Source organism: Epinephelus lanceolatus, chromosome 12 (assembly GCF_041903045.1).
Source record: "Epinephelus lanceolatus isolate andai-2023 chromosome 12, ASM4190304v1, whole genome shotgun sequence".
Classification (NCBI taxonomy): domain Eukaryota; kingdom Metazoa; phylum Chordata; class Actinopteri; order Perciformes; family Serranidae; genus Epinephelus; species Epinephelus lanceolatus.
This window is the reverse complement of record NC_135745.1, coordinates 10857086-10881932: the sequence shown is the minus strand read 5'-3', so window position 1 is coordinate 10881932 and position 24847 is coordinate 10857086. Positions and strand designations below refer to the sequence as shown.

General features: G+C 40.2%; 1 protein-coding gene across 1 annotated transcript; it reads left to right on the top strand.

The window, feature by feature from the left end:
• The first annotated feature begins 1326 nt into the window (after window positions 1–1326).
• tgm1l1 (transglutaminase 1 like 1) lies at window positions 1327–22860 on the top strand. Its single transcript, XM_033651345.2, has 14 exons — window positions 1327–1467; window positions 6865–7151; window positions 7310–7504; window positions 11464–11715; window positions 15017–15135; window positions 16177–16284; window positions 16760–16937; window positions 17553–17691; window positions 18447–18639; window positions 19076–19229; window positions 19549–19833; window positions 20984–21144; window positions 21279–21415; window positions 21537–22860. The coding sequence occupies exons 2-14, from the start codon at window positions 6866–6868 to the stop codon at window positions 21679–21681; spliced, it is 2352 nt and encodes a 783-aa protein (XP_033507236.2). The 5' UTR covers window positions 1327–1467; window position 6865; the 3' UTR covers window positions 21682–22860.
• Window positions 22861–24847: the final 1987 nt, after the last annotated feature.

Genomic DNA, 24847 nt, shown 5'->3' with positions numbered 1-24847 from the left:
TTTTGGTCAAACAATTTATTACTTTCTGAATATTAGGGGATTCTTGTACTCCTAAGGTATATTCTGATCATGCCCCCTAATGTTTTGGTGTGATCAGACATTAGGGGGAGGTTAAACTAAAATGGTGAACACGGTAAACACATATCAGTACCTGCCAAACATCAACATGTTAGCATACTGATATTAGCCTGTAGTTAAAAATGCTGTCTTAGTACCTGCCTTACAGAGCAGCAATCATGGCTGTTGCTGTAAATCTCGTATTCCCTTCTCATCTACATCACGTATCAGATATGACTTCATTAGGATCTCCTGCCAAACCACAAACTTACTGGTGTACTTTAGTCATCAACACTCTTTGCTCTCATTGGTTGCTGGTACTGTGAAAGACCTGGAATCTATGACACAAATGACCTGGTAAACATTTCATCACATTGTGCTTTTGCTGAGTTGATGGTTTGGACTGAAATCAACAGTATGCAGTAGCAAATAAATGCTCTGGCCATCTTCTATTTATCAAATCTCTTCCGGTAATTCTAAGGTCGCATTTTTGGGCATGAGATCAGTTGTTTTAAATCTAGGATGGGTCTTTTTGGATGAGAGGTCACAGAGGGTTTTTCCTCCGAGGTTTCTCTGTAAACTGACCAACAGAGGAGAACTGAATGTGTGCTGGGGAAGTTAAATATCGTGTAATGTTTGAGTGACTCCGACAACATTGACACAGGGGATTTTCTGTAGAGGAGGTTAACCTTGAATCACCCACATGTCACTCAAACTGTGGCTTGGGTTTATTTTGGTGGTTACAACCACTACATATGTCTGTAGCCTAAGTATACAACATTTTATATGATATGGTAAAGATAGCACATTTTAAACATCTGTAGATGGTAAAACTAACAGATACACTGATTCTATAATCTTTCTTTTATTTCCCGTCTGCTCACAGGGCACAGGAGGAGCTTGCCCAGGGCGCAACTGCCTCTGATTTACTGGTTTTATTGGGTGATCACACTAGGACTCACCATACACATTCAAACATTAAATACTTATCTCTCTGCCCTCCTCTGACTGTCTGCCCCCACTCCCTTCCTGTATTGGAAAGTATTGCGTAACAAACTTTCTCCTCTTAGTCTCCCTCGCCCCGTGTGTGTGTGTGCTATTCATCATGCACACACACTACATGCGCACTTTTACGCAGCGCGCCCAAATTGCAATGGGACCTCCTGGTGGGAGTGGGAAACTTCAGTTCGCAGAGGGTGGGGCGGAGTGGGCTGAGCTGCGCAGATGAGGGGTGTGTGTCAGCTTAAAGTACCGTGCGGTACATTCCAGGACAGACATATAAGTATTCTGATCCAAGAACGGAGCGAGTGAGGAAGAAAAAAAGTTCCAAAAGTTTGACGCTGAGAGATAATTACTCAAGACGAAGCAGAGGATTCATCGCTGATCCAGAGAAGAATCCCCACAGATAAAGTAAGATTTTCAGTCACTCCTACTCCAAGTCTTTTTTTTTTTCTAATAAGAGAGATGTTAAGAGAAGTGTAAACTTGAAGCGGTGCGCACATGACCTAACGGTTTCTTCTTTCAGACCAGAGAAACTCACTTACAATTGAGGCTTATAAGGTGATCCACCACAGAGAGGGAGGCTCACATCCTATAAAGTCAGGAAGAGATATTTAAGCACATTTACAAAAGGACAGACCATATCAAAATATAGCAATAGTATAAAAACTGGTCTTACACCATTCATAAGGTTTTTTCTTGCTTTTATTGAACTTCATCATCCTTTTTTTTCTCAGTCTTTTGCAGCTCTGGGTAAAGTTAAGCCTTGAACTTGATGAACTTTTATTGCAACAAATAGGAAAATCCAATAATCAGCTGGTGGGTCTCCAGCAGTTGATAAGAGGGAGGCTCTCCCATCCTTCCAATCTTTCAGAAGTCTGTCCAATTTTTTTAAAGCATTGTCCATGTTTAGTAAAGAACACAGTCAGTCGGTTCAAATATTTTCACCTCCGCTCAGTCTTGTTGGTTGATGGCCAGTCAGCTGCAGCTGATTCCCTTTTCTTCTCTCAAACACCTTAAAGGATGTGCAGTACAAAAGATTTAAACCTTTTATTCTCCATGTGATGGCATTCCAGGCTTTAACTGTGAGACTTTTTAAAATCTATTTAATCAATTAATTCATTTTACATCATGGGCCCAATATCAGACAAACAAGCCTAGTCGTTTAAAGCTGGTGTTGTTGTTTGGAAACAGTGACTTGAATTTGAAGTGCTTATCTCAGGGGCCAGTGGGCATACCAGAGGTGCCGGCATGCCAACACAAACCGACTGAAGAGAAATGCAGAGCTGCAGAAAGAGAGAGCGGGCACAGCATAATGGAAGAAGTGATACATGTGGTAGTGATAGGCAGGGCGGGGAAAAAAGATGAAGAAGTAACACTTGTATTCAAGCTTGGCTGGTGGCTGTATTATAAATTCATTTAAGTTTGTGCATTAAAGTGTGAGGGAAGAGCAAGACTGCCAAAAAATTGGCCGTTGGAATGCCTTTTTCATGGTTTTAGGGGGTTGAGTGGATGACTCTAATTGGGCAATTTTAGGCCACCTAAGGTGCAGTAGTGAGATAACTTGGCATTATTAAAGCCCGTGAAGACACAAATTACCAACAAAACAGCCCGAAAAGCTTTTGTTCAGTTGTTACATTTGAAAAGAGTCCATATTTGCAGTATTATTTAGCCAATTAGAATTGTGTCTTGCATTTTATCACAACAAATACAAAGCCACCAGTTGTCTGTGAGTGCATAGAAAAAGACACAGAAGCTCCATTTTACATATTGAACTTCACTGCACTCGAACCAAGATGTGTTAAATCCTGTCACGCTTTTCACTTAAGCTCAACGTACATGTCAGTTCCTCTTTGCTAAAATTAGAGATGGAGCGAAGGCAGCACAGAAAGGGTCAGTGAGCGTGACTTTGGTTTTGGGTGGAGATCATGCTGCAATACACACAGCTGACTCGAGCCATTGTGTCCGTCACAATGATTATGAATGTTTTTGCCAAATATTTAGAGGATTTGGAAACAGTTGAGGGAGGGAGTGATCATCTGACTAGCAGATGAACTCAGGAAGTCAAGGAGTTGAAAAATCAGAAGTGGCCGTATATCACACACGCCCAGTTGCACACACAAATTCCACCCACATGGAATTTTGGTGGTCTGATACTGTGAAATGCGGTGCCCCTCCCGACCACCTCTTCCTCAGCTGTTGCTTGTCCTTTGAACTGCAACACATAACTTCACTATCGCTGTCTTTTTCCCAAAACTGACGTGCTCAGCCTGTTTGATACGACTGTCCCATGCAAATATTTAACCATGAAATCTTTAGAAAAGCAGCGGCACTTTATCAAAGACTCTCACTGCTGCTTATCTGTATGAAATATGCTCTGACTTTCCTTTGATGACACCTTGCATAACCTGTCCAGCCTCAGCTTTTAGCTTTTCTTTGCAAAGCAGATTGCTGAAGTTTGACAAAGACAACATAATGGGACACAATGACGAAGCAGACGTGCAGAGATACTAACTGACCATTTGCTTAACCCTCCACCCGAACAGCGATTATCATAGCTCCACCACTATTACTATGGCTATGGCTTTGTGTTTATCTGCTCCATAGACCACAAACATCTTGCCCAGTTCTTACAACGCAGGCCTACAGCAGTAACCTTGTGTTTCCTCCAAGCCAAGTAGCATCTATTAGCTAACTACATTATATTTTAGGGTTGCAGTTTACATCCGGGAAATCCTTTTACAAGAACTGAACAGAAAGTTAACTTAGGGGGGAGTCAAGATGCTCCTATATCAAGACTTTAGCTAATGTCAGTGGCTCTGTCTACACTCCAGTAACCTCAGCCATAACTTGTCACCCACAATTTTGCCAAAGAAACATTGTTATGTGTGGAACATATAGCTTTAAGCTAAGCCTTTGAGGACAAGGGGAGACTGGGGGAATTTTTAACAATTTTTAGCGGTAAAGTGAATTTGTGCTCGACATGTTGACAGTCATCAAATGTTTTTTTCCAAGCATAGCCTGACTGAAACACTGGAAGTCAAATGTTGCATTTGGCACATGCAGGCGCAGTTAAAATTCCAGTTTAATTAAAACAGTATAATTAAACATATAAATGTACAAATTGAAAACAAAAACTTTGACAAGTATGAGAATTCACTTTGTCTACTGGCAGCTTGTTTAAAATGTGTAAAATTAAATGGCTCCAATCAGGTTTTGAATCTGAATTTCAATAGGCCCTAATGAGTTTCAATACAAGGCTACTACTACAAACCAAAAATAATAATTGAAAAATATATTGATTTTTAACCACTATGGCAATGTCAAGACTGTAAGGTAAGACAGCTTCTGAATCACAGACAGCGAACTGAACCCAGGTCCCCAGATTGAGATGCAAAAGACTTAACCACTGGCCTAATATTTAACATTAATATTTGACAAAGATATCAAATGTTAGAAAACAACGGTCATCAGAGCTATAGATTTTAATTCCTTGACATAATTCAAAAGTTCTGACAGCATAAAGAAAATACTGTGGATGAAAAGTCTAAGTTGAGTCTTGGCAGAAAAACTTTTAAAAAGTATGAGTCATGAGTTTGTCCTTTTGCAAGCAAAGAAGAACCATGTGCATAATGAGTTTCACGGTTCTGTCTCATTTCTAATTGGTGCAACTGGAGATATTATAAATGCCTCCGGTCTCCCCTATGCCCTGCAACTAGCCATCAAGTAGCCCACATATTTAAGATTACATAAAACTCATATCGAAATTAGTCAGCTGGAAATACTAAAGAAGTCAGTTGGAGATACAGTTTATAACTAACTCACAGTTACCATTAATTAGCCAGCAAGCTATAGATGATAAAATAAGCTGGTGATAGTGGTCGTTTCAGTGGAAAGAACTGACAGTCAGTGGTAAGAAGACAGAATCCTGCGTCTGTGTATCTGTATGAAATATCAGCGCCTCGCTTTTAAAGTATTACTAAGAGGTTTGAGTGTAAATCTGCCACCAGACATGCTGTGCTTAAGTTTGACAGGAGTAGCAACAGCAACTAAGGGGATGGGGTTCAGCGAAGTGTGTTTGTAAAAATGAGAATAGCCGTAGAAACCAAACATCTGCAACAGCCTACACGTTTTCTTAACGATGCATTTCTCCTGTCTATGTGCATTACTGCATCTCATTACAGTTTATGGGCGTTTTACAAGAACTAACAAAACTTCAGTTGTGCTTTAATGTATAGGGTAATATAGATTTCTTTTTTGCATGCAACACCACAGCCCTGTGTGGCTTTTATGGTACACTTTGCAGATGGTGAGAAAAAGGAAGGAAAGGAGAGGGAAAGTCCTTCTCGCTCTAGTTCTAGTAAACAGCTTTTGCTTTCACTGTCCCTAATGTTGACATTTGGTGTGTGTGAGCCCAATTTTAAAATCGGCGGATGGGCAGGAAGGACAGGCTTATCTTCAACGTGACAAATGAGCTAATTCCGTTGTGATTATTATTACACTATATGAGGGTGGGGATGTGACAGTGTGATAAATGTTCACATGATCTACAGTCCTGGACACTTACATCTGCAGAGATATACACGCAAACTACATTATTCCACAATAGCTGCAGTGAAGCGGATGAAATCCAGCTGCTTGTAGGAGGTATGTTAGATTGCTCAGAGTGTGTAGCCGCCAAGGATGAAAGGCTGAATACCTCAGAATGCTTTAAGAAAGCCCGACTGCTGAGGAGAGTGCAAGTCTGGAATGTGGTAATTGTGGGAATAAGTAAAAGGAAAAGTGCATTTGCTGTTTCATGATGGGGAGATAAAAGAGAAGAGAAGAAGAAGTGGGGGACTGTTTTTTAATCAGATTGTTATGAAAACAAAGTCTTGGTGGAGTGAAATGTACTGTATCACACTGCCAATGACCTTTACAGTCAGGAAACTACGTCTGCTGTACAATGTTGGTAAGCTGTTGGGCTTTAACTTTCTGCTCTCACCCCAATACAATCAAGATGAATGGAGTTTTGCTTGTGGCACTCACGTCACTATGAAAATCATTTAGAGATTCAGCAGCAATATCTCTTTGCAGAAACAATGCACCCATTACTGTGGATAAACCACAAAGCAGTCAGCAGTTTTCTTATGATGTCTTTTTCTCTTGTAGGGAGGGATTCCAGTAAAACTGTTTACAGCTAAGTCTGGAGATTACTCAGAGGCAAATATTTCAAAACTTAGTCAAATAAAACCCAAACTATTTGCACTGATAGATACCACTTGTGCAATGGTTCACAACCTAAGGATGAGACCTCCAAGTGGGTCCCAAAACCAGATGGATTACTGAATGGGCCTATCAGGCACAGGGCCAGTCAAAACATTCCAACTTGGAAGAGACTCAAAATGAACACAAAGTTAAAAAAAAGACCACAAAGAGATGCAAATGAATTGCAAAGAGACACAAAATAACTACAAAATCACACAAAGTGACTACAAAAAGTCCCAAAACGCCTACAAAGAGACGTTTTGCCCTTGATGTCTGTGTGTCTTGCTGCTATGTAGCAGAGGTGGTGGGGCCTTTTGCATATCTGTGCCCATGGCCTGTGGTCAGATGATTAAAGGGATGATAAGAAAATAAATCTGATAGCTAGCTGATAGCTGATAGCTATTTTTCAGTAATTCTTTCTTTACACACTTAACTTCAGGAGGAGCAGGATTCCATCATCTTATCTGTGTACTAAACAAACATAATCATAAATCAATGTGATGATTGGTATCTGCAATTTAATCCCCTATTGTAATAGCATTTTTCCAAAATGTCTCCTAGAATGCCAGGCGAGAGGTTAGCAGTAAGAGGGACGTCAGAGGTGGGGCGTTTTCCTGGAGCAGCCCCACCCACCAGGGTGGAGCTGACCATTCACAAAGAGGGGGAGAAGAAACAGGAAGAGGGAGCCTGCCGCCGCTGGTTCAGGAAGATGTGTCCATGCTGCTGTAAGCGCCAGAGCAGTACCTCCTATGATGTTACAGATAAGGTGGAATATGTGAAACCCCCAGCCCCGACCCCGGAGCCTGTCAAGCCAAAGCCTGAGAATGGAGAGGCAAAGGAAATGGAAGGTAATGTTACTGACTTTTGGGGTAACTGTGGTATGAAATTTTGACTAGGTTTAGTTCAACTCTCCAGACTATTTTTGCATGTTGTACATATCACCTCTACAAATCCGTAGCAGCAGTGATGCAGGCACACAATTTCATGGTAAATCTTCCTCTCTCAGACATTGTCAAGTTGTCAGTGTGTTCTGTGGATCTGCTGAGCTCCAAGACGGGTCAGAACAGACAGGAGCATCACACCGACTTGTATCATGGGGATGAAATGATAATCCGCAGAGGACAGACCTTCCAGATGGAGCTGGAGCTTAACAGGCCCTTCAGTGCTGACAATGACAAGCTGCATCTGGACCTGAAAACAGGTATGGAATGGATTGGCAGTGTCTCTGCGCACATCTTTTAAACCTTCTAACAGAACCTATGAACAATATGACAAAGAAATATCATTAGTATGATCGTCAGAAGAGGTAGAAATGTTTTAGAGTTGGGTGTGCTATTTGTGTGCATGGTTTAGGGTTAAAAACATATATTGTGTCGTCTTGGATTGCATTAAATTCCCTGATGCAAGACAATGCCCAAAGTGGAAGGCAGGTAAAAAGGGATTCAAAACTGTAACAACAAAAAGATGCAAAGCAAACTATATAGATAGAACTTAAAGGGGTACTGCAGATATTTAGCATTGCATTTTCATACATTTGGGGGAGTAAGAAGACACAGACTGAAAAAGAATGAACAAAATCCAAGCAGCAGAGGCCAAGATATTCTGACTTTTAGCTCCCAGTATCGGTCACGCTTCAAAAGCACTGGGTCCTACAATTCCCATAATTTAACTCATGAGTGCTTAGGTAAACCCTTTGAACCTGGTAAATTAGCTTGGCCAGACCAAATTGCAAACATAATTTCAGCCTGGAAACCCTCAGTTCATTTTTGATTTTCAAGGGTTGTTATAATGGCCATAGATCAGAATACCTCTGGACGCAACTGGATAGACCTACAACCATTTAAGCAACGATATATGTGATATAGTGCTGAGCTCTGGGAAAATGTAAACAGACTTCAGCATGCAAGCTCTTCGAAAGCTTCACAAGTTGTCAGTCACTCCTAGTCATGGCAAACATGCCAACTTGGTAAATTTGCAAGTTTGGGTTTCATTTGCTCCAGCAGATACCACTGCTCCCCAAGCTACTGGTAAATGCCCACTCAGACTCTACATTTGTGTTTGAAATATGAGGGCCCAAGCCCAATCCAGGATATAATTATTTCTGAGAATTAAGGAGGCTCCTCTAGACCAGAGATTCCCAACGGCGAATTTGCGTTGGATACTGAAGGCATGACCTGCCTTACTCTGTCTCTGATTGGCTTACCCTGACATTCTTACCCTAAGCCTAACCAATCTCACTTCTCTTTCCTAAAGTTAATCTATCCAACCAGTGAAGGCAACAAGTACCAGCCAGTCAGAAGGAGAGTGGAATAGGTCATGTCTTTGCTATCCTAGGAAATTCAAAGTCTTTTCCCAACCAGTGGCACATGTACCAAAGGGGGTACTTCAGCTGTTGCCGGTAGAAAGATTGTAGAGTACCTCAACTAATTTGAAAAAACCTGAAATTATGCTTTCATTATAAAATATATTAACATAGTGAGTTAGCAAGTGAGCGTAGAGGTCTAGACTGTTGAACAGTTGAAGTAGTAGTAAAGATAAATGGTTGAAAACACTGAAAACATGATGGCTGATGATGGGGCAGTTTATCTGACAGGTCTATGAGGGTTGATCATACAATAAAGGGTTAGGAACTACTGTTACAGAGCAACGGAAAACATTATCAACTAGAATATCCATCATGAATAAACTGATCTTGTGTAGAAATGGTGGCGTGCCCCTTTAACCAGAAGTTGCTACAAGGCCACGTGAAAGTGGGAGGAATGAACGACTGACTCAAAACAAAGCATGGGAAATATGGTCAAAATGCCAAGCATAGCTAGCACATTTAAATCCAGCAGCAGTTCAGCCATATCTGCACCACAAGTTTTGGATTCCACCTACCACCCCACAGTGTTTACAGCTTCCAGACCGCAGGACACCGGACACCCCGCTCTGGTATTCACAGGCCTCATACTACAGCGATCTACTAGACACTTAGGAATAAACAGTCATTACATCACTACAGAGAGGTGATTTGCTGTCACCTGCTTCTTGGATAGTTACATGGGAAGGGCGAAGGAGAGACAGAATTGACGCACAGAACGATCTGAGCCATCCACATTCGACAGGCTCCCATTACCTTTGCTTTCATAGTCACATTTGCTGTGGAAGGATTCTAAGTGTTACACTAAAAGCAGGTCTGTGTATGGCTGCAGTGTCCTAGCTGTTATTTTGTTCAACTAGCATGAATAAAGATTTTCAATTTTCAATGAAGGTATAGCCGAACCAGCAGAAAAGAAGGTGTTTTTCATTGATTTCCTTTTGAACATGTCCTAAGAGGTGAGAAAGGAAGTCCTGGCTCAGTCGGATGGAGAACAATGGTCTCTTGATAAACTCCATTTTTGCTTCAGCAAATGGCAGCTAAAGCCCAGCAGGGTGCCACAAAGCAAATAGCTCAGAGGAAAGCATCTAATTTGTTTTAATCATGCTAATGGCTTAGAATGAACTTTGATGTATTAATTTTTCTTAAAGAGAAAGTTTATACAAAGTGGGTTTTTTTAGTAGTTTGTCAGCCTTCAGTAAAATATCAGGCTACTTAAAAGAGAACATCTAAGCTGACTGTCATAAGATGAAACACTCCCAACTGTGCTTGGCTTGCTGCAGAGATGCGTGCGTAAGTGCAGTGTGGGAGGTTTTCCAGAGCAGAGTTTTTGTTTACTCAGACAAACTATGCACAGCCGGGCAAGGAGCTGTGATACACATACAGTATGTGGTTTACAGTTTGTTATGCTTGTGTTATCCACTGTGGGAACAGACTAACAATTACTGTGACGGTAATAATCAAGTTTACTCCATTCCCAGCTGCATATTGAAATGGTGTCCTCCCACTGCCACTTCCAACTTTATTTAATTCAACTTTTCAAGGACAGCTGAGAATCAGACGGATTGAAAAGCACTTTGTCAAGCTGCACAGTTTGACTTTTCTCACACATATAGAAAGCAAAATGTTATTCAATAATTCATTTCAAATATGGGAATGTATTGCTGAATTGCAGACATTCTGGCTTTTTTCTTCTTGAGCTTTTTTTCGTTATACATTTTTCATATGAAATGTTTTGCTAGGTATTTTGATGGCGAGATATTTTAATAGCCCCATTGGTTCACAGCGAATCAGTTGCCTTCAGACAGTTAACCTCAATCTCAACATTTTGGAATTTTTCTTGCCAAGAGTTCTGTCCGTTACATGTAAAGCTATGACAAGACTGCAAGCTTAACTTAGCACAAAGACTAGACGGCCCAATATTCCAAAGCCCTATTAGTCTGAAAAATGTCTAATTGGACTGAAAGCCCAAAAACAAATGCCTGTTGCTCTAAAGACCTTTTTACAAGTGATGAGCCACAAATCCTGGGTGTTATTAGTGACCCATCTCTGCTTGTCCAGTAACTATTGTGCTACCAAATATGGGAGTTTTAAGCCAAAACATGATCTTTTTCTTTCTTGCCTAAACCTTAAAAACACATTCATCACTGTGTTGTTGACAAATGTTATGTATCTGTGGTTTGCAGAAATGTCCAAGTGCACATTTTTTCTGGCCATTGGGTTGTCTAACTGTAGGGAATGTATATTGTCAGAGAAATGGGACTTTGGCAATGGGCATTTGTTTTGGGGATAGCCGGGTTGTTGGAGAAATGGGCTTTCGGTCCAATGGGAGCAAAATAATGGGTAGTCCCTCAAGAAACAGGGGAAACAGCGAGCCTAGCTCTGCCTAGAAAAGTCACTATGGCACTTCCGTTTTTACTAATGAACTAATGAAACATGAAATAACTTAATAATAATGAGCTTTGGAGGTGCTGGTAGGCGTTTTTTTTACTTTGGACAGAGCCAGGCAAGGAGTTTTCCCCTGTTTACAGTCTGAATGCTAAATAACATTATCAAGGCTCTCATTTCATATTTAGAGAGACAGAGTTGGGTTGCAATAACCATTATCTCCTAAAATGTCAAAGCTGTTCCTTTAATTGTGTAGAAATTTGCACATTAATTCAAAGCCCACATTGTACCACCTAAAAGCATAGCATGAATTGTTTTATAATACATAAGGCTTTTGTCCATGAAAATTATATTACAGTGTTTCTTTTATATTCCTGGTGCAACCTGACTTAAATATAACCCTTGTGGTGTAGGTCCCCTGCCCTTGGTGGCCAAAGGCACCCATGTCATCATCCCACTGGTGGATCAGCTGGAGGATGAACGCTGGGAGGCAAAGATTGTAGAGCAGAATGGCAACAAGGTCAAGCTGTCCGTCAACTCGCCAGCCAGTGCTGTGATTGGTCTGTACGGGCTCACGGTGACAACAAGCTCTTCGATGGGCGAGGCGGCATCTACTTACAACTCCAGCAAGAACATCGTTATGCTCTTCAACCCTTGGTGTGAAGGTAAGATTGGCAGGGGATGTGAAGGGACCAGAGGGTTTACACAGCTCGAGGGCAAGAATGTGGAGAGGAAAGAAGAAGGGTAATAGGTGATAAGAGCAGAAAATGAAGGAAAAAAGACAGACAGCATTACATAACATGTCTGGAATTATTATCAGCCTTACTATTAGGTTTGAGGCGGATTATCTTCAAAGAGTCAATATTTTTCTTGCAGTAGAACTGTCTGATACAGCCCAATTACCAGGGAAAGTGTTCCCAGAACATTGCTGCTGTATTATGAATAGCATCAGCATTCTGATAGCAGGCACTGGCACAAAGTAGGTGTCTGTTTTAATCTCTGAGAGGAGTCACACATGGGTGAGAAGGGCCAACTCAATCCATGAGCATGTTACTGTCCATCAAATAACTCCAGTGTGACCTTGTGTGTAACTATGTAACTCCACTGGCTTTGATTCAAGACTGCTGGCACACTTGGTTATGTCACTTAAGCACCATGTTGAACTATGTTTGGGAACAAAACAGTTTGCAAGATGAAACAGACCTTCAACTTCGGACATTTGTACATACAGATTGCAGTTTTAACTTTAGCTTGTGCAAAAATTCAACACTTTTGTGGGGTTCATCAGTATTTTGTGATTTTCAAAATGATCACAGATTAAAAAAAAAGGTAATTTAATCAAATATACCTATTTTCCCATCATGTAGTTAAGCCTAACATATTTTTTTTCAGCCAGTGGGGGGGCAGCAAAAACAAACTGTAAACACAAATGACATATAATCACCTTTTAAGCTCGTATGCCTAACATGTTAGCAGAGTGTTGCTTATTTGCAGACCCAGCAGAGCAACATTAGCAGTCATTCAGGAGTGTTTCTGTCATTAGTTGAATGTCATAGACACTTTCTTTTAAGGTCTGGTGAATGATTAACAAACACAGACTTTGGCTTAGATAGAACTGATATCTATCTATATAAATTCATCTGTTGCATGAACTGTCCCATTCTTCATTCTTGCGCTGTCTTAAGATGGTCCAACTTGCCGTGTAGGTTCTCCTTAATGTTTGTATTTGAAAAAAGTAGAGATCATTTTAATTTTTTATGCCTTTGCACTGGTGATAGTTGTGTCCGGAGGCATTATGTGTTTGGATTGTCCATTTGTCTCATTCTCGTGAATGCAATATCTCAAGAACACCTTTAGGGATTTTTTTCAAATTTGGCACAAACGTGCTCTTGAACTCAAGGATAATCTGATTAGAATTTGGTGAACAAAGGTCAAAGGTTGAGGTCACACAAATGTCTAACATGATAAAATGATGAAGTGATGACACTTCATATCCAAAAGGTCAAAGGTCAGCCTCACTGTGATATCACAAAGTCGTGAGGGACGACTGGCACTAATTTCAGGTACCCACCTTGAAACTGTGCTGACTGTGTAGATCATCTGTGCTGCTGAGTTGAAGATGTATGTGAATCATACACATTTTAGAATTTATAGCCTTAATGCACCCATTTTATAAGCATTATAAACAGTCACAGCTACATATGAGTCTGGATAGTTTAAATTATGTGTACTTATTAAAACACCTGTATATGAGCATTATATAGCATTACATGGTACTGCACCATGCACTGCACTGCACATGGTTCTAAACATGGAGGAGGCTTAGCTGCTGGCTAGCAGTTAATGGTGCTAACAGCACGAACAGCACTAACAATGGCAACAGTGCTGACATAGCTAACGGTGTCAACCTGAAGAAAATTGGTAGGCTTCCTTGATGACAGCGTGGGTCAGGATGACGTCATCAGCAGTAGGTTAACCACCGTATGAGCACAGTGCAGAGCTTTAACAATTAGCTAACCAATGGAATACACACACAGGGACTTGTGCACTAACCACTACCACAACAAACAGAGACGTTCAGATCACAACACACACAGAGTTAGCGTGACTTCATTCTCTGTTCAGGATGTCATTACTCTGCTGTATACATAACAAGTAGTTGTTGGATGCTGTATTAATGCTGCCGTATACAGAAAAGCCTTAGGAAATGAGCTCCATTGTCTATTCTGCTGAGTTTCTCTCAGTGTGCTGAGCTCTGCAAACTATCTGCACAGGATATTTGACAAAAATAAGTCTATTTGCAACACAGCAAAATAAAAAACAGTGAACCTGGATTTGATAAAAAAGACGGTCTGTCTTTCATTATGGTGGCTGCTTTTGGCAGCAAGCCCAATCTCTTCTTCCCTCTTTCAATCTCTTCTTCCCGAGACCAATCTCTCCCTCACGCTCATAAAATTCAAAATCCTACAATTACTGTATAAAAACGCCATGGGGCGAGCTCACAGTAATCCTGCAGCTGGTGACAACCTGTCCTCTCCCTAGCTTTTACTGCCTCCATGTGTATTTCCTGCTTTAATATGCTTTCCCACCCAGTCCTCCTCCCTTGTTGCTATCTGTTGACCCGATCCCAGCTCTGTTGCTCTGTTTTCTGGCCTCCTCCTCCTTCATATGCTCCTGTGTCTTTGTGTGTGTGTTTCTCCCTACATTGCAGAAATATTCAGTAAGAAGAAGCAAAAACCAAAATTATCACAGCTGCCAGATTCTGTCAGCCTCAGCCTCTACTTTCCCCTGTAAAATCTCAAGACACTCTGTTATGCTCCACTCCCCCTCACTCCCTCCCCTCTTTCCCTCCCAAGCATAACTTCCCCTCTTTCTCTCACTCGTCCCTCATGACTTTGTTAAACCTCTTCCTTCCACTTGATTTTTCTCATGTCCATCTTGAATACTCTGACTGAATACCCTTTTTCTTTTTTTTTGTCATGTTCCTTTTCCCCACCCACTGGTAATCACTGTGGCAACAGCAAGAGATAAAAGTGGTGTAAAAACAAAGACACAGATTTGTGAAGTTCATGTCATGGGTGCACGCCCAAGTCTGTGGGCCTGATGTGTCTCAAAACAGACTGTTTCCCATAAATGAGTGTGGGCCCCACTGCAAGGTCCATGGAGTCATTGTGTTTCCTAACTATTTCCTGGCCTTGGGGATTCTGTCACATAATTTGTGAAAAGAAATCACATTCTTGAGCGGTTTAGTCACTGAAGAGGTGATTAAAGCATGGATTCTTACAGACAGAGGGAAAGGGAAAGCCAAAATTTTGGCCTTGAGGCAACATCATTAAAACAAATCCTTGTTCTACAAAAAAAAAGTGTTTCTTTGTATTTCCTGTCAAGGCTTGTTTAATAGGATCAACTTTAGTTTTGTAACACCTGATATCAATGATGTAGCTTAACGTTGTCATGTCTTTTCAGAGGACACAGTGTTCCTGGATGACGAAGAGGAGAGTAAGGAGTACGTTTTGAATGACACTGGGAGGATTTACTACGGCACAGAGAAACAAATAGGTGCTCGCACGTGGAACTTTGGACAGGTACAGACGAAGAAAGACAAAATGTAACTGGAAAATACACTTGTGGTTTTGAATAATCATTACATCATTGTCTTTGGCACCAATCTGTTCCTACTGGAAAGGAAAATCTTTAAAACAGGGTCACACATATATAGTTTTATTGAAAAAAGAATGCTAAGTACCTCTCTAAAACAGCTGGGCACTGTAGTTTTTATTACATATACTCAAACAAAAGTCAACTATACATTTGTTTGGAAGTATTTTTTTAAATCTGTGGATTAATACACATCCATTGCACTAGAGTATTTGCAGCAGCAGGATGGTGTATGTGGTATTGACACAAACAAAGCACAGTAGCAGTGCAATACTGATGTGTTATGAATACTTTTTTGGACAACACTGGAGCTGTATTGTAGGGCACAGAAAAATAAGATATATCAGGCTTTAGCAAGGAACAAGGAATACTTGTCAGCGGGATAAATCAATTGTTGGCTTTGGGCTTCTCCTGGGATTTCTTACAATGGGATTTCTAACAATAAGTAAGATATAGAATATCATCAGAAATAATCTTATGATTCACAATTATCAGATGAATGAATGGCCAACCATAGGTGACCACAAACCTTTATTTTACTTTCTTAGTTGCTTAGTTGTTTCAAAATGAAAGTCTATTTTGCTACATCATGTTCCTACGGTGATATGCCTATTGGTATCTATTCTTAATGCAGTCTGTTAATAATCATCAGTGGCAAATGATTTAAGTTATGCTTCTGTAGCCTTATCAATCTTCCACCATCCCTCAACTTCCATTTGTGCCTAAAGAACAGCAGCATCTTCTTGTTTTGTGCCATAAGGCCATCCAAAAATGTAAAAAAAAATGTACAGCATGGAGGCTGATAGATTATTTCTCATTTGTTGTAGGTGTCGTTTATTGATGTTTTAATAGTAAGACTTGTCTTTAAATAGTGCAGTATTTCGTCAACCCAGTAATGTGATCAGAATCCCCATATGAATGAATTAATTTCCTTTGCTGATGATTTGTGTTTTTCCTTTGGGCTGTAGTTTCATGAGGGAATCTTGGAAGCGTGCCTGTTTATCCTGGAGAAGAGTGACATGCCTCCATCTGGTCGAGGCGATCCTGTCAACGTGGTCAGAGTCCTATCTGCCATGGTGAGTTTAGTTTTATATTAACATCCCACTATCTCAGGATATTAGAAATACCGAGGTCATGAGTCCAAGTCCGAGTCCAAGTACCGAGGTCATGAGTTAACCTTTTTTTTTTTTTTTTACAGTGTATTTAGTTTTTATAATGAGATATGCTGTTTCTAAGCAGTGCCAATAATAAAATTCTGATTAGAAAATACTGAATATTTTTTTTGGTCTAAAAGTAGTCAGATATTAATATAATTATCCTAAAAAATACTGGCAAAAGCCTATGAAATACCCTCCACGTGTTTTAAATCATAAATTAAAGCTGTACCTCACGTTACCAAAACCCCAGATTTCCAAGAACATTGCAGAGGACAAGAACTCAGTGTCTTCATTATATGGCCCTAATCATGTTCTGCTCAGAAAAAAATTCTAATTTTAATTTGTAAATGAGAGCAGTCACTTGTAATTGACTGTGTCACCATCCTCTTTTCAGATTAACGCTCAGGATGACTTTGGGGTTCTGGTTGGAAATTGGTCTGGGGATTACTCTGACGGAGTCTCTCCTGCGGCATGGAGCAGCAGCGTGGAGATCCTGAGGAAGTACCACTCCTCCAATGGAACGCCTGTGTCATATGGACAGTGTTGGGTGTTCTCCGGAGTCACTACAACGGGTGAGGCTGATGAAGAATAAAACAGAGAGAGCATGTGATGCCGTGTGAGAGAAAAATGTGTTATTAGAGAGAAAGATTGGAGCTTAGAGGGTGAAAAGCTATAGATTGTATGACAGAGGAGTAGGAAGACACTACACTGTATGTGGGTGTTGTGTGTGTGCATGTGCAAACAACGCAAAGGATACAGAATAGTGTTTGACTTTCCCAGTATTCATGTGACTTTAATTAACAGTCAAATGATTCTGATCATGGCTTCCTGTCTATCAGGCCCTTTCTATTAGCTCTCACTGCTCTGTAACAGAATTGTGCATGTATGTGGGGTCCCTCACATGGTGGCCAGCTGACCTTTGCACCTGATAGCAAGTCGTAGCTCATACACACCCTAAATACCTCGCATTGGCATTCCTGTCATACCTCCTAGTTTTGCCACCTATAGAGCCACATGTGTTGCTTTCAGTCAGCCAGGATAATAAAATCACATGCAACCATGCAAATGCCATCATAGCAGAAATGTCTGAAGTCATTGTGCTCAAGTGTTAGCATCTGGGAACATAATGCGATTATCAAATGACCTTGTAAATTGGGTTTTAATTATTCTATTCTGTCTGTTGCCAGTGTTGCGCTGTCTTGGCATACCCGCCCGCAGTGTGACCAACTTCCAGTCTGCTCACGATACTGATGTATCCCTCACCAATGATGTCTATTTTGATGAGAATTTGGAGCCGATCGACTACCTCAATAGTGACTCTGTGTGGTAAGATGTGTAACTTTACATGACCGGGACAACATTCTAGGAAAATTGATTGCTGCTAAATCCATACTTTAGGAATGTGCCGTATATTTAGATTTGCTCTGAAAGCAGTTCCCTCTAACCTGAAACCTCAGAGACCTCATGCTTGTTCAATTACAATTCCTCTCGGACTGCAGAGGCTAATCTGGTATCCATCTGCTATTTGGTTGACTTGCGTCCTTAAAATGCCCTTAGAATGATGTCTGCCATTTCTTGTGTACCCCTCACTAATGTTACAAAGCTAAAGTACACCAGGCACTTGTTGCAATGTAGCTAAATGTAGCTAAATGTAGTGATGTTAGTAAACTTCATTTGTATTGATTCTCCCTATATAATTTTGGATCCAATTTCTGTTTATCCTTTTACAACGTTCTATCCATTCACGCTCCATAAATGTTTGCTACCACTTTTGCCTAACCTGCACACGTTCATGAAACCATAGTAACACAAATATGAAATTTGAAGGCTTCTACAAAGTTTAAATGAAGAATATACGATGTAATCTTAAGGAAATGATTTAACATTTTTGTTAAATTTGCTCATTTGTTTTAAAAGAGTTAAAAGAGAAAGTTTATACAATTCTTGTATTTATCCAGTAAATATGCAATAAGCAAGGAGATGGTTAGCTTAGTTTATTTTAGCTACTTTGGCTTTGTCAAAAAAATCCAGAAACCAGCACCTCTATAACTCACTAATTAACACTATATCTATCCATCTAGGAACTTCCACGTATGGAATGACTGCTGGATGGCGAGACCTGACCTGCCCCCTGGTAATGGAGGCTGGCAGGCTGTTGACTCTACTCCCCAGGAAACAAGTCAGGGTACCTTCCGCTGTGGCCCTGCCTCCATCAACGCCATCCGCTCTGGCCAGGTCTACCTCAAACACGACACGCCTTTTGTCTTTGCTGAGGTAAGTGCTAGAAATTGGCATGTGTGTGTTTCCTTTTAGTTCTCTCAAGGTTCGTTTTGATGCATTACCATAGTTAGGAAAAGCTAGTCAAATTATATTGCAGGTTAAAGGTTTTAAAAAGGTGGTGAATAACTATACATACTATGACCTGGGAAACATTTAAGTTTAATAGATATCATTAAGTGCTTCTCAACAGACATTTTCATTGAATAGGGACTGTGAATAGGTACCTGACTCTTGTTAGAATGAGAACAGAACTCAGCCGTGTTATTCACAGAGAAATAACAAAGAGGAATTTCTTCATTATCCACCTGTGCAAAGATAAATAATGAATAAGACTGTTGCATACTTTGGTTCAACTTCATCATTGGTATGCAAGGCAAACTTCTCATGTACTATGATGTTTGAGCTGATCATGTTTGTTGGTACTTTCCAGGTCAACAGTGACAAGATCTACTGGCAGAGGAACCTGGATGGTACCTTCAGCCAGTTCCACAGTGAGAAGAAAGCTGTCGGCCACTGCATCAGCACTAAAGCAGTAGGCTCTGACGAGCGGGCAGACATCACACACCTGTACAAACACCAAGAAGGTACTGGCATGCATATCGTACTTTGCTAATTGCATTTCTTCCCCAGATTGATGTTCCAGAACCAGACAGAATTATTTCTATGCTACCTGGAACAATCTTAAATGTTATGATTTAATACTCTCTGGCTGCATAGATCATTTCACTGTGCATAGATTCCCCTTGTCTGACCCCTCAACTGTTCACCTGCTCTTCGCAATATTAAAATATTATGTTTGCTTAGTTTGAAGGATCCATGCCATACCTCTCATATCTGTCAATAAATCCTGAAACACCAGACACAGTGAAGTGCACTCACATTCTCTCCCTCCCTCTGTATCAGGTTCAGAAGAGGAACGCATCGCCGTGGAGACTGCCAGTCGCTATGGCAGCAAGCCAGATGTCTACTCCCCACCCATGGCGGAGGATGTAAGCGTCGAGGTGAAGATGGAGGGTGAGGGGCCTAGGATGGGTGCTGATGCCCAGCTGACCATCCTGGTGAAGAACCTGAGCTCGCAGCCTCGTCGGACCACTCTGCACAGCCAGGTGGCTGTCATGTACTACACTGGTGTGCTGAAGGGCACGATTAAGAAGGAGCAGATGGCTGTGGAGCTTTTGCCCAATGAAGGTTGGCTTTCCACTAAGTTTTAATCCTGCAAGAATCTATATTCATAAAACGTTTCCCCCCATAGCATTTGGAAGTGTGTAATTGTTAGCACCGTTGGCGCAAAGACCAGATCGTCTAGCAAACTGTTTTGTTGTGCAATGGTTGATGCACTTCCTTTGCTTCTTGATGCTTTACTCCATGTCAGTAAAGTCATACACCCGACACTACTACTTAGCTGACTTTTTTACACTTTGGTTTTTGCTTGGATTTCACAACATTATTATTATTATTATTAGTGAGTTTTGAAGGTGCCTGTGGGGTAATTTTGTTATCTTTAAACAGAGACAGGCTCACTGTTTCCCCCTGTTTATGATCTTTATGCTAAGCTAATAAGCTAATAATACAAAAGGAAGTCAGTCTCTCCACAATGTTAGGATGTTGCGATTGCAACATGCTAATTCAACCAGTCCCCATAAATTCTGCACGACCTTGCATTTTCGTCGGATCACAGCAACTGTTCTGCAGATTTGACCAATCGAAGTTTCTTATGAGTTTCACCAATCATAGTAGCCCCCTGTGCAGTGTCAACAAACTCACTTCCTTATTTCTGGTTGTTAAAATGCATACATGTGTGAAAGGAATGTCTCACATTTACCAACAAAAATTACAGGTGAAGACCAGACAAGGCGATTCCCTCATGTTCTGCATAAAAGCAGGGGTAAACTGTTTTGCACCATGTGCAACATTGTGGTGGAACAAACATCGATTCAACAAACACTTTTCTAATGCAAAACACACCCACAGAATGACTAAAGCGTGAGGACAGGGTTACATAACACACTCAGAACAGTGTGGTTTTATTCTCATTGGAACAAGTTGCCTTTGCTTTTTAATGATTTACCTCCAAATCCCCCCCCCCCCCCCCCCCCCCCCCTCAAAATTGCAACTATTTTCTGATTTTCACTTGCTCCATCAATACACAACATCTAAAAAATATTGCAACATACATCACAATTTTTATTAAGAAAAACTACCCTAAAAAACAGGCATTTAGGCTGAAACAGTCCCTAAATAAAGGCTGCCAAATCTGGAAGGGGCTGATAGAGTATAACTTACGTAGTGAAAAAGCTGAATACTGAGCTCAGACCCTTTTTTGTACCTCCCCACACAGAAAAGACCATTGAGTGGGTGCTGCCCTACCAACAGTACCAAAACCAGCTGGTGGATCAGGCAGCTCTGATGCTGACCCTGTCTGGAAGAGTCAGTGAGACCCAGCAAGTGCTAGCCAACCAGACAACATTCAGGCTCCGTACACCTGACCTCATCATCAAGGTAGGTTTTCTATTTTTCTGTACATTTCCAGGATTACTAGTAGTGCAGAGCAGTATTCACTCTGGAACAAAGGAAGAGCATAGGAAAATGTCTTCTTTATCCCTCTTGACACATTTTGAATTATCCTCTGGCAGCCTTTTGGAGAAGCAGTTGTTGGTAAGGAGATGGCAGCCAAGATTACTTTCACCAACCCCCTGCCACGTATGCTAAAGGGAGTGGTGTTCAGAGTGGAGGGCCTGGGTCTGCAGAAGGGCCATGAAGTGGTTGTTGGGTAAGAACATGAGATGCCTCCTTCTTATTTTGCCTGGTTATCTCTGTCACCACACATTTCCCTCAACATTTCCTTCTCTAGACTAATATCCCACTCCTCTTTTTTCCATTTCCTCTCACAGTGATGTAGGTGGTCACTCCACAGTGACACTGACAGAGCACTTCATCCCCACCCAGCCCGGACCTAGGAAGCTGGTGGCATCTCTTGACTGTAAACAGCTCACGCAAGTGCATGGAGTGGCCGATATTGTCGTTCTTGAGCAATAAGAGGCAATATCACATCCCCGTCATGTCACTTCATTTCCTTATAAAACATGAGCTGAGTGCCTCTGACTATATGTACAGGGTCCTGAGTTCCTGTATCTTAAACTATCTTGCTTATTTTGTACTGAACCAACATTTTTGTTATTTTTAAAACTATGAATAGACAATTAGCAACTGTAGCACTATCAGTATTATATTTTTTAACTTAAAATAATATAAATTCACACGTCTGCCTTGCTCTGAAAGCTCTAAACTGTAGTGAAGTAATGCAGCAGGGATTAAATGCATGCAAATGAAGTGCTTTAATTAACAAGCGTTCTTACTTTGAAGTTATAAAACTGTCAAATTACACAGACTGTCCAAACACTAGTGCATTTCAAGACACTGACCAAAGCATGTGAAGGTGCAGAAAGTCAGGTCATGATCATTTTGTAATAATGTAAATACTGTATGTGTGTTATTCCTATAGCTTGTCATTAAAGAAAACATATGTGAAAAGTGCTGTTAGACAAAAAGAGCCTCATGTGGCTCACATGAAGGAAGAGTACTGTGAGGTGTTTTTAAAGGGAATGATGTTGAAATTGGCATTGACATTTTGCAAAGGGCACATTATTATAATTTCCCAAGTCTTTTCTGTCACATTTGACTGAAACACTTGTAATTATTGTTGAAAAGATAAAGTATTTTTTTCCCCGTACCAATTAACGATGGTAATTTCCAAAAATTGAAACCTACAAGGACATGGCCAAAAGGTTATTTTAATCACCAGATGAATGCAAATTCCTCACGCCTCCTTTATTTTGAAAACCAACAAGTGAAGCTCTCCATTTGCAGAATGCAAACCAAACTGTTCCCTTGGGAGGAATTTTACCAGATGCTTTTCTGTGTGTCTTGTGTGTGCCTCTCCATATGTGTGTGTATAATAACACTGAAGCCATCCTTACAATATATTGCATCTTACCTGAAAAATCGAACTTGGTTACTGCTGTGAATTCAAGCAAACCACATCAGACCACAGTGGCCTTAACTCACTTCAGTTTCACCTGGTTCTCATGTTTAACTTCAGCACTACAAACTACAATGTGAATTGAAGTATTTTAATAACATTACATTATTTATCTACCTGGACTGTTTTTCAGTATTATATGTGTTGTGATGGTAATAAACCTTACACTGAAATGATGGCTGACTCCTGAGTGACTTTCTACTTCTAAACAACATGAGACAAGTCTTGACTGGATGGCAATGAAAGAATTTATTATTTTTTTATTTATTTTTTTTAATCCAGAGTTTTAAGGGGACACAAGTGGCGACCTGTACTTTTCCATTTTTGCAATCAACCCTTTTTCGCCTGGAAAAAAAAAGTGTGCTGCGTGAGGTATGATTGTATAGTGACTCATTTAAATTGCGTAACTTGAGGCAGGTAACACACCTTTGTTGCCTTTCATGATTCAAGATCTCGATGACTTAATGCTTTATTTTCTATTTTTTTCCTCTGACATGCTTTGGGACTGATGAGTTAATGTTATATATATTTATGTTCTTATTCTTCCCTTCTGCTTTGTGTTTTATTGGTTGCAAAATGCAGTGTTTATTTTTTTCTTTAACTTAGTATATATTAACTGCAGTCTTTTAAAAAAAAGCATGGGAAGAGGATCAGTGTTGGAATGAAACAGAATAGCCTTTATTTATTGAAATAGTACTGTTTTGTGGTGCATGGACTTAATGCTTCTTTATATTTTGACTCCGCAACATTTTTTGGAGGGAAATATTAATTTTTTACTCCACTGTATTTATTTACTGGCTGTATTTACCAGCTATTTTTCCACTTCAAAACTTTACATACAAAACAGTGAAACAATTAATACATCAGTAATAATCATAATCAGAGAATACATCATAATAAAACAGTGCCAGGGGTCATTCTGCTGCCTTAGAAGTACATTTACTTTCATTTGAATTTTTATTATACCGTTAATTTTGTCAACAATACCACGTACTATTGCATTTCTATTTTCTTTTTTGTGTGTACATTTTTACATCCTAGTATTGCTACTTTTACTTAAAGGACCAGTGTGTACGATTTAGAACATAAATGGAATATAATAAGTATGTTTTATTTAGCGCATAATCACCTGAAAATAAGAACCACTGTGTTTTTGTTACCTTAGAATGAGTTGTTTATATCCACTTAAGGAGTGGTTGTCCATGATGTTGCACTGCCATGTTTCTACAGTAGCCAAGAAGGGAAAAACCAAACACGGCCTCTAGATAGGTAAAAGCCTGATTTTTTTAACGTCAAACTGCTGTATTCAGTGTTTTTAACCGATTTAAATCATGATTTAAGGAGACCTCTGCAGGAGAAAAAGACCTCTGCAGATAATTAAGCTCCTGCAGCGTCCTTTATTTCTGGATCAAAAATAGAGTGAGCACACATTACCAGTAAATAGGTAAGCACACATTAGCAGGTGCTGGGCTAGTGTCTGTGACGTGCAAAACAGCGTAGGAAAAACAGAAATTTGTGACAAAACTGCTTTATTCAGTCAGTGTCTTTACTATTTTAAACTGCCAGGTCTGTTTGTTTTGGAGAGGAGGAGACCTCTATGGATAATTTGGCCCCCAGTAAGAACCTCCGGAATGTCTGGATCTAAAGTTATCAGAGAAAAAAGATGAGAGCACATTAGCAGGTGCTCGGCTAGCAGTCCATCTCCATCAAGCCAAACAGCGTCAGAAAACACTGATTTATAATGCATTACTGCTTTATTCAGTGTTTTACTGGTTTAAATTGTTTGGAGAGGAGGAGAACTCTGACGATAATTCAGCTCCCACTTAAAATCTCCTGAACACTGAAAAAATTCTAAACAGATGTTTCAGCTGGTTACAATTTGCAATCCTCACCACTAGTTGCCACTAAATCCCCCTTTGAATATTTCTTCAACCACTGATAGGGTGATAAAGGGAACTGGAACATACTACATAATGTCCTATAGTTAAAAGCACAGGCAGTAGTGCTGGAATGCAGTTAAATGTGCTTGAGTATATCCTTTTAAATTATGATTCTCAGAGGGAAATACTGTATCTTTAACTCCCCTTTGTTTATCTGATAGTGATAGTTTATATACAACACATTTGACCCTCATAAAATATGAAACACTGTTTTAGATTAAAC

Coding starts and splice junctions, on each gene's coding strand:
- tgm1l1 (XM_033651345.2), top strand. CDS start 6,866: ATGCCAGGCGAGAGGTTAGCAGTAAGAGGGACGTCAGAGGTGGGGCGT. Junction 16,285..16,759: donor TCAGAGTCCTATCTGCCATG/GTGAGTTTAGTT, acceptor TCCTCTTTTCAG/ATTAACGCTCAGGATGACTT. Junction 16,938..17,552: donor CTCCGGAGTCACTACAACGG/GTGAGGCTGATG, acceptor GTCTGTTGCCAG/TGTTGCGCTGTCTTGGCATA.